The following is an 11,125-nucleotide window of genomic DNA, read 5'->3' as shown; positions in this document are numbered from 1 at the left end:
TTAGGGCTGCCCTAGAGGCGTCCCGAAAGGAGAAAGAGAGATTAGAGCTTGATTTGCATCAGCTTACTAATGAAAGGAGCCAACTACGCTTTGACCTTAAAGAGAAAAATCAAGAACTCCAAGCGATGAAAGAAGAAAATGATAGGCAAAGAAGTAAAAGAAAGCGTGCAACTGAAGGGTATTTAAGTGCTAACTTTAATTTAGAGGCTCATGATGAGAGGTTGGAGCAAGCTAATACGGAAATTGCAAGGTGGAGAAGGCGTTATGAGAAGGCTTCCCATGACAAAGCAGAATCTGAGAAAAATCTGGAAGCTGTAATCTTTGAATTAACTGATAGGACTAAAGATCAAGAGGATGAAATAAGGAATCTCAAATATGATCTTCAAGAAGCCCTCAATGCTGGACAACAAGAGCACGCAAGAAGATTAACCACGGAAGAAGAACTCTTACAGCGTACGGGTGAGTACGAAAGAGCATTTCAAGCTATGGTATCACTTCGGGAAGTGTTCATGAGAGAAAAAGAGATACACGAGGCAGCCTTGAACGAAAGAGACTATTGGAAAAGACAATACACAATCGTTTCTACAGCTTACGAGCATGTGAGCATGGTTCCTAAGATGCTTGAAGACTATGAGAAATGTCGCGATGATTATGATAAGCTAGTCTTCTTGTGTAATGATCTAATCCTGGATATTCCAAAAAGTTTGGAAAGAGCAGAATCCTCTCCCATTATCCTTCCTAAAGTCGTCAAAGAGTTTATGGAGCTTTGTAGGAGTATGGTGGACAAGTTCAAAGAAGACATCCAAAGGCGTTCTTAGCTTTATGTTGTTTCCTTGTTGCTTTTATTTCAAGTACTTTTAATTCAAGTTATTTTGAGTATTTTTAATTTCAGTTTCCCTTCCTCTTTGTGAACCAACAATGGATTAGTATTTTCTTTTCAATAAAGTGTGTTTCTTTTTCGTTACTCATCGTTTCTATAAATATTTACCAACCTTGTTTACCTCTCTAAAAAAAAAAACATATGTGTATATACATGTACAAAAAAAATATATACATAATACATATGTGCAAAAAAAAAAAAAAAAGGAAAGATGTACATGTATATATATAAAAAAAAAAAAAAGAGAAAGAATAAAAATAATATATAAATATATATGTATTATAATAATGTGGATAAGACATGAACATAGCATAAGCATAGCATGCATATCATGCACATCATATTTATTTCAAAAAAAAAACATAAGAAAAACTATCTTCATATTCAGTCACACCATTGCAACTCAACCGCGGATTCAGACAAGATCTCAAAAGAAAAAGGCAATGGAACAATTGGAACAGAACCAAGCCGCCCTTCGTGAGGAAGTAACCCAGCTGAAAGGTACTGTGGATGAGATTAAGGGAGGAATGGCTCAAATGTTGAGCTTCATGAAGGACATTAAGGATGAGCAGGAAAGAGCGAGGGAAGCTCGGAATCGGTATGAGGAGACGCCAAACGATGGCAATCCACTGTTAGGATATGTTCGAGGCTTTGACCCTCATAAGTCAAACACCCACTCATCAAAGAGGGTTACCAAAACCCATGAAGAGGGAGAAGCCTCCCATGAAGGATTCATTCCCGCTACTCAGAAAGAGGGGGCGCCTCGCACTGTTCGTATCCCTGCTAACAATCCACCTAAGGATGAGGATTATGTGGATTTACAATATGGGGAGGTAGACGAGCCGAATCAGGAGTACCAACATAAGCAAACCCAAGCTGATTCTGAAGAGAGCGCTAGAAATAACGGACAAATCAAGGCGCTGGAAGAAAGGCTGAAAGCAGTAGAAGGATATGATGTCTTTGATGTGGATACCTACGAAATGAGCTTGGTGCCGGATTTGACTATTCCTCATAAGTTCAAGATACCCAACTTTGAGAAATACAAGGGACTCACGTGTCCTAGAAGTCATCTGCGCATGTATGTCAGGAAGATGGCTGCTTACGCCAGTGATCAAAAGCTAATGATGCATTTCTTCCAAGACAGCCTGAGTGGGGCATCTGTTGAATGGTATATGCAGTTAGAAAAGACACATATCCGAAGCTGGAACGACCTTGCTAATACATTCCTAAAGCAGTACAAGTACAATCTGGACATGGCACCCAATCGGATGCAACTGCAGAACTTGTCCCAGAAAAAGGAAGAGTCATTCAAGGAATACGCCCAAAGATGGCGAGAACTGGCGTCTCGAGTCCAACCCCCACTATTGGAAAAAGAGCTGGTTGACATGTTTATGAGAACTCTGCAAGGACCATATTACGATAAAATGATTGGAAGCGTATCCTCGGGATTTTCAGATCTAGTGGTTATCGGAGAAAGAATTGAGGACGGAATCAAAGATGGGAAAATACAGGGAGCTTCATCTAACTCTTATCACTCTAAGAGGCCCACCTCAACCTTCGCTAAAAACAAGGAAGGGGAGACCAATGCAGTAGTGCACCAAGAGTTTAGACCTCCCATGACATACCCACCTCAACAAAGATTCCAAGGCCCCCCGAGGAAGTTCAACCCTTTGCCCACTTCTAAAAGTGAGATACTGAAGTATCTATTAAATGAGCAGTTAGTGGAACTCAGGCCTATGCCACCTCCGATTCCTGGAAAGACTATGCCCAATTTCAAAGCTAATGAGAGGTGTGAATTCCACGCCAATTCTCCGGGGCATACATTGGAAAAATGTTGGGCCTTTAGGCACAAGGTTCAGGACCTGATAGAGTCAGGAGCAATTGCTTTTGACAAACCTAATGTGAAGACAAACCCTATGCCCCGCCATGATGGCGCAGTCAATGCAATAGAGGTAGTCACCGAGCAAGAGTTTGTTCAACAACGGAGCTCCCCCATAGATGCCCTTAAGAGGTATCTACTTGCAAAGGGGTTCGTCCTCGAACATAACGAAGCCTTTAAGACAACCTTGCAAAGACTCGTGAATCAAGGGGTAGTTCAGTTTAAAGAATATCCTGAGGAAGAGTATGTGGCCATGTTGGACAGGAATGAACCGTTAATGATACCAAGGCAAGGGGCAAGGAAGACGTTGATCATCCCTTGCGCCAAAGCCACATTGCTGATACCCGCACAAGTACGCACTAGGATTATCCCAGTCAGGGATCCATACCCTGTGGACAAGATGAAAGCAGTCCCGTGGGAATATGAGTCTAATGCTAGTACCGATGTGACAAACATCGTCGGGCCTGGGGGTATGACTCGTAGCGGTCGCATATTCAATACTGCAAAATCAAAGGAGAATTCAGCACAAGCAAATGATCAAGATACTGTGGTCCCTACTGAAAGAAGCACACCCATGGACAAGGAGATCACTAACAAAGATGCCGAAGAATTCTTGGCATTAATCAAGAAAAGTGATTATAAGGTAGTGGATCAGTTGCACCAAACTCCATCCAGGATATCACTCCTCTCGCTGTTAATTCATTCAGAAAAACATCGAGACACCCTAATGAAGATCTTGAGTGCTGCCCATGTAACCAAAGACATCACTGTAAATCAATTTGATGGAATGGTGGCTAATCTTACTGCTGGGGCATGCTTAAGCTTCAGTGAACACGAGTTGCCCTCACAAGGGAAAGAGCATAACAAAGCCCTGCATATCTCCATACAATGTGGGAAAGCTCATCTGTCTAGAGTGCTGATCGACACAGGATCGTCATTAAATGTGATGCCAAAGGCCACCTTAGACAAGATAGATTTGGAAGGACTGGTAATAAGACCAAGCCGTCTGGTGGTCAAAGCCTTTGATGGGTCGCAAAGCCCGGTGTTTGGAGAGGTGGACCTCCCTGTGGTAATAGGCCCTCACACTTTCTGCATCAATTTCCAAGTGATGGAGATTGAGCCTGCCTATACATGTTTATTGGGACGCCCTTGGATCCATGCGGCTGGGGCAGTTACCTCTACCCTGCATCAAAAGGTGAAATTTGTGGATGGAAACTCTATAGTAACCGTCAGTGGGGAGGAGGACATATTTGTCAGCAATCTAGACTCATACCGATACATTGAGGCTGGGGAAAAAGCATTAGAGACTTCGTTCCAGGCACTAGAGATTGCCACTGCTGTCACACTGCCAATTGAGAAAACGCGAAGGGCGGTAACATCCTGGAGAGACCTGCAAGACACAAAGATGGAAGGCTGGGGCAAAATTCCAGAAGTGCAAGAGAAGAAAGATCGTCTGGGGTTAGGATGCCAATCAACAAAGAAGGTTGCAAAGGAAGAGCAACGATTCCCTCCGATTGCACAGACTTTTGTCACATGTGGATATGAGCATGTATCCATGATATCTAGTATGGAAGGAACGTCCAATTTCATCCGGATGATTAGGCCAGGAGAACAACTTCAAAATTGAACAAGCTTGGAGATACCGGAGATAGTTTACGTTTCAAAGTAATTTGCTTTTGTTGTGTGTTTTTCCCTTTCAATTATTAAAAAAAAAAACAATGTCGCTCATGCCTCGCCCGAAGCATAGAGTTGGTTTGTAAGGGCCCCATTTACTTTCAAAGTTAAGTTTATGAATAAAATTGTCGTTTGCATTTGGTATCGAAAACTTTGTCTCGTTCTTGCATTCACTTTCTCGAAATGACAAATAACATTCTTGCATAAAACCAAAGCACAATCATAATTGCATACTAAAAAAAATAATAAAAACATAAACTTGTGCAGATCACCTTCTAACATCACCGATAATAATACTGCTGAAACTCAATATAAATTCGAGGCTCTCGCTGATCAGTCTGAGGAAGGGGATGAGGAAGACGATGAACTTCCAGAAGAATTGTCAAGGCTAATGGACAGAGAATCCAAAAGCATGCTCCCTCCTCAAGAAGCAATCGAAATCATAAACTTGGGCACCGACAAAGAACCCAAGGAAATCAAGATTGGGGCAACACTGAACGTGGGCATAAAAGCAACACTGGTCAAACTCCTCCATGACTATGTGGAAATATTCGCTTGGTCATACCGTGACATGCCTGGGCTGGATACAGACATCGTCGTGCATAGGCTACCACTCAAAGAGGGTTGTACACCTGTCAAACAAAAACGCAGAAGAGTTCGGCCTGACATGGATAACAAAATCCGAGAAGAGGTACTCAAGCAGTTTGACGCAGGTTTCCTCGCCGTAGTTGAATATCCGCCATGGATCGCCAATATAGTGCCAGTACCTAAGAAAGATGGAAAGGTACGCATGTGTGTTGATTACAGAGATCTAAATAAGGCAAGTCCAAAGGACGACTTCCCACTGCCGCACATAGACATACTAGTGGATAACACCGCGCAAGCTTCAGTGTTTTCATTCATGGACGGATTCTCGGGGTATAATCAGATTAAAATGGCTCCCGAAGACATGGAAAAAACCACCTTCATGACCTCCTGGGGTACCTTCTGTTACAAGGTGATGCCTTTTGGATTGCGAAACGCTGGGGCAACATATCAGCGAGCTATGGTCACACTGTTCCATGATATGATACACAAGGAAGTTGAGGTATATGTAGATGACATGATCGCTAAGTCCTATACTGAAGAGGAGCATCTCACACACTTGCAAAAGTTGTTTGAACGCTTGAAGAAGTTCAAACTAAGGTTGAACCCGAACAAGTGTACATTTGGCGTGAGGTCGGGAAAGTTGCTGGGATTCATAGTGAGCCAACGAGGCATAGAGGTAGATCCTGACAAGGTAAAAGCCATACAAGAAATGCCCGTCCCGAAGACAGAAAAAGAGGTTCGTGGTTTCTTAGGGCGCTTGAACTATATCTCAAGGTTCATCTCACACTTAACTGCTACGTGTGAGCCCATATTCAAGCTACTAAGAAAAGATCAACCAATCAACTGGAATGACGATTGTCAAGTAGCTTTCGAAACCATAAAACGTTACTTACAAGAACCACCAATACTCGTACCCCCGGTGTCGGGAAGGCCATTGATCATGTACCTCACTGTCCTCGACAGATCCATGGGATGCGTACTGGGGCAGCAGGACGAAACAGGGAGGAAAGAACACGCTATTTACTATCTTAGTAAGAAATTCACCGATTGCGAGTCCCGATATTCACCGTTGGAAAAGACATGTTGCGCCCTAGCATGGGCCTCCAAACGTCTAAGGCAATATATGCTGAACCATTCCACATGGTTAATATCGAGGATGGATCCTTTGAAATACGTGTTCGAGAAACAGGCTCTCACGGGAAGAATCGCTAGATGGCAAATGCTATTGTCGGAATATGACATTCAATACGTCACCCAAAAAGCAATAAAAGGGAGTGTATTGGCAGAACATCTAGCTCATCAGCCCATTGAAGAGTATCAATCTATGAAATTCGATTTCCCTGATGAGGACATTATGCTGGTAAGAGATTATGAAATACCTGGGCCCGATGAAGGACCCGAACCAGGACTAGTGTGGACTCTCACGTTCGATGGAGCCTCAAATGCATTAGGACATGGCATAGGGGCAGTCTTGACATCTCCGGACAATCGTCACATACCTTTCACTGCGAGATTATGTTTCGACTGTACCAATAATATTGCCGAATATGAAGCATGCATATTGGGTCTAGAAGCGGCGATCGATCTGAGGATTAAGTTACTCGAAGTATATGGGGATTCAGCATTAGTAATCCACCAAGTCAATAAAGAATGGGATACGCGAGATGCAAAGCTAATCCCGTACCGAGACCTCATACTGGAACTAATGGCTGAGTTCGATACCATCACTTTTAATCATATCCCGAGGGAGGAAAATCAAATGGCTGATGCGTTGGCAACACTCTCCTCCATGTTCAAAGTAAACTGGCCAAATCATGAACCTCAGATAACGGTCAGACACTTCGAAGAACCAGCCTATTGCCTTACGATCGAGAAACAAACTGATGACAAACCCTGGTACCATGACATTAAGGAATACCTAGAGAAACAAGTGTACCCAGAAAACGCCTCCACAATTGACAAAAAGACGCTAAGGAGGTTAGCATCTAAGTTCTTCCTAAACGGCGATGTCCTGTACAAGCGAAACTACGATTCGGTATTACTAAGGTGTGTGGATAAAAACGAGGCCAAAGAGATCATCAAGGAAATCCATGAAGGAACCTTTGGGACTCATGCAAATGGACATTCAATGGCAAGAAAAATACTAAGAGCTGGTTACTACTGGTTAACAATGGAGGCCGATTGCTTCCAACATGCAAGGACATGTCACAAATGCCAAATATATGCTGACAAAGTACATGTGCCACCAAATCCACTGAACGTACTAAGCTCTCCATGGCCATTCGCAATGTGGGGGATTGACATGATAGGAATGATCGAACCCAAAGCCTCTAACGGACACCGATTCATATTGGTTGCTATCGACTATTTCACCAAGTGGGTCGAAGCTGCTTCCTACACAAATGTAACAAGACAAGTGGTTACTCGGTTCATCAAGCATAACCTCATTTGCCGATATGGGATCCCAAGTCGAATCATTACTGACAACGGGTCGAACCTGAACAATAACATGATGAAGGAGTTATGCGAGGAATTCAAAATTGAACACCACAATTCTTCACCATACAGACCTAAGATGAATGGCGCTGTTGAGGCCGCAAACAAAAATATCAAGAAAATAATACAGAAAATGGTGAAGACGTACAAAGATTGGCATGAGATGCTTCCCTTCGCCCTGCACGGTTACAGAACTTCAGTACGCACATCCACAGGGGCAACCCCTTTCTCCTTGGTCTACGGCATGGAAGCAGTTCTCCCTGTCGAAGTGGAGATTCCATCATTAAGAGTCCTAGCCGACACAAAGTTAGAAGAATCGGAATGGGTAAAAACCCGTTTTGATCAGCTTAATCTCATCGAAGAAAAGCGACTGACGGCTTTGTGCCATGGGCAGCTCTATCAGAAAAGAATGAAAAAAGCGTTCGACAAAAAGGTCCGCCCTCGAACTTACAAAGAAGGGGACCTCGTTCTCAAGAAAATCTTACTGCCCCGACTTGATGCCCGAGGAAAATGGACACCGAACTACGAAGGTCCATATGTCATAAAAACAGTGTTCTCGGGAGGAGCACTCATCCTCACCACCATGGATGGGGACGAGCTACCACATCCGATCAATTCAGATGCAGTCAAGAAGTACTATGCCTAGCAGGGGCAAGATTCCAAACTACGAGCCCAAGACAATTCATGAAGGATGGGAAATCGAGCAACCATCAACTTCCAAAGTCAAAGGATTACCGGGGCCCTCGAGAGCAAAAGAGCGATAGCAATATTAATATCATTTCTATTTGTCATTTTTCTTTCTTTCATACCTTTTGTACACTCGCCAATTCAAGGCAACGATCAATAAAAGTCTTTTCCTTTCATACTTATCTTTTCATCATTTCAATACCAAGTGCAAAGAATAATTTATGTCTCATAAACTTTAAACTTTGAGCTTAAAACAAGAAACTTACAAACTAACAGACTAAATAAAGGGGACGAAACCACGGCACCTCCGGTAGTCGATATACGCCTGGTCCTGAAAGCACTGCAATATCCCAGTAGACTAACTCCAGACGATCTGAGTTAAGACCCACAAAGCTGCTCGATAAGCTAAACAAATCCAATGGGTGACAGAAGATAATGCATCAAATTCACCATACATATTCATGTTCATGTACACTTACATATGTACCATCGGCATAAGCATGCATACATTTACAACAAATCATAAGCATATACATTCGCGGAGCATCATTTTGCAGATGAAGCTTGGTTTCTCTTGAATCCAGTTTCAAACTCTATTCTCAATTTCAATTTCAAACCAAATCGTAATCCTCGCGTTACGTCTTATCACGGCAGTGATAACGGCAATTTCAAACCAAATCGTAACCCTCGCGTTACGTCTTGTCACGGCAGTGATAACGGCAATTTCAAACCAAATCGTAACCCTCGCGTTACGTCTTATCACGGCAGTGATAACGGCAATTTCAAACCAAATCGTAACCCTCGCGTTACGTCTTATCACGGCAGTGATAACGGCAATTTCAAACCAAATCGTAACCCTCGCGTTACGTCTTATCACGGCAGTGATAACGGCAATTTCAAACCAAATCGTAACCCTCGCGTTACGTCTTATCACGGCAGTGATAACGGCAATTTCAAACCAAATCGTAGCCCTCGCGTTACGTCTTATCATGTTAGTCCCTTGGCAGTGATAATGGCACCTTCAACTTCAATCCAAATCGTAACCGTCGCGTTACGTCTCACCACGACAGTGATATGGCACCACGTTCTCTGGCAGCAGCCATAACTCATCTCATTTTCAAGCTCCAATTCCAATCCCAAACATGCCATACCACGGTAATCCCGTGGCCAGCAACGCATCTACTTCACATTCCGCAATATCAGCAAATTTCAGGGCATTCTCAGTGTTCAATAATCTTCCACCTTCAGGTCGCGACGGGCAAGTAAGCTTGTCCGCCTCTTCAGGTTCAAGAATATTGAACAGGGGCAGCTGTCATACCCCAAAATTTGCCCCATCTATTTCACTTACAAAGATTCAAAGACTAGGGATTCATTCAAGCAACACCCCTAGTCAAGAGTCTCCTAAGGCTAGGGTTTGAGGTTCCCCTAAGAGGGATCAATGAGATAAGGATCCTAATCAAGGATGTATGGTTTATAGTGATCTAATCTAAATCTATGGCAAAAGTCAAGGCACTACTCCAAAGGTCACCTGCTCAAACAATCTCAAGATCTACAATCAACTGATTCAAATCCAAAGTCAAGGCATGATCCAAACTTCTAACCATTGGCCACACAACAAGTATGGGGATGTATATCCATCATTTGATCAAAGCTTGATCATGATTCCATTAATAGAAACTCAGAGATGAACAAATATAGAAAGGTTCAAATTAGGGTTTCTTAGGAGAAAGTCAACCCAACTTTGACTGGGCATAACTTTCACATGGAACATCAGAAATTCTCCACTCAAAGCCTATTTTGAAGGAAATTGGATTCTCTACAACTTTGTGTCTCACAAGCCAAGGCCAAAAATGCTTCATTTAAGAGATACAAGGCAAAAGATTACAGGTCATTTTCAGGCATCCTTCAAAAGCAGTTTTTTCCCAAAGAGGATATGATCGAGATGAAAGCTTCAAATGAAAAATATATTCCAAAGTGGCTTGTAGAGGACCTCTTGAGGTTTCCAAAAAGTATTAGAACGCCTCCATAGCTCAAATATTGAGGGAAATATGCTTGATCAAAGTTAGGAGACTTTTAGGGACCAAATGTGAAAAAAAGAGGGTTCAAATGGAGAAACTTTGCAAAAGGGCCCATAGTATTTTCATACAAACTTGGTCCATAAGCTATTAGCATGCCCAAAAACCACTTGCCACGAAAATTAACATTATATTTGAATTAATGTATTTTTTATTTCATTTTTATGATTTAATAAAGACTAAAAATCAAATATTTTGTAAAAATTATATTTTGTTTGATTTCCAATCAGAATTAATGATCAAATATAATGTAATTTCGTGCATAGGGATTGGAGAAGGAAATTAATACAAATTGGGCCAAATATGGTAGCTTAGAATTCAAGAAATAAAATCCAAATTCTCAAAGTAGTAAGATTTGATTCAAGTGAGGTTTTGGACAAGATTTTAACCTAATTCTATTCCCTATAAGTAGAGAACATAAAGCACCAGACTAGGGGACGGAATTCTGAGAGAAAAACGCAATTGCAAGAACACAAAAAAAGTCACGCAAAACCAAGATTCGGATTTGAAGAATTAGAGACTTTCAAGAGTTTCTGAAGCTTGCAAAAGGTTCCTCAAAGGCTTCTGAACGTGTCTGGATCTTTGCTCGACCCCAACACCCCCAGAATACTTTCCGATTTGTCAAAGTAAGTAATTCGGAAACTTGGATCGATTAGAGGAATTCATGCATCTTTACATGTTTTTATTGATATATTATGCTTGATTATGATGCTGTTATCGTTCCTGGATTTGTTTTGTGGAGTTTTCGTGTCTTAATCGTATTCCACCATTAGAGGTGATCTTGAGTATTAGGGTTCCGATTTGGGGTTTCTTATTAGGGCTAAAATTAGGGTTAATTGAATATAT

General features: G+C 42.0%; 1 protein-coding gene across 1 annotated transcript; it reads left to right on the top strand.

Moving 5' to 3' along the window:
• The first annotated feature begins 1,407 nt into the window (after positions 1-1,407).
• On the top strand, positions 1,408-5,161 carry LOC131653979 (uncharacterized). Its single transcript, XM_058924348.1, has 3 exons — positions 1,408-1,836; positions 2,788-4,131; positions 5,024-5,161. Exons 1-3 carry the CDS (start codon positions 1,408-1,410, stop codon positions 5,159-5,161), a joined length of 1,911 nt encoding a protein of 636 aa, XP_058780331.1.
• Positions 5,162-11,125: the final 5,964 nt, after the last annotated feature.

This window comes from Vicia villosa, linkage group LG1 (assembly GCF_029867415.1).
Source record: "Vicia villosa cultivar HV-30 ecotype Madison, WI linkage group LG1, Vvil1.0, whole genome shotgun sequence".
Taxonomy (NCBI): domain Eukaryota; kingdom Viridiplantae; phylum Streptophyta; class Magnoliopsida; order Fabales; family Fabaceae; genus Vicia; species Vicia villosa.
This window is presented reverse-complemented; position numbering and strand designations above follow the sequence as displayed.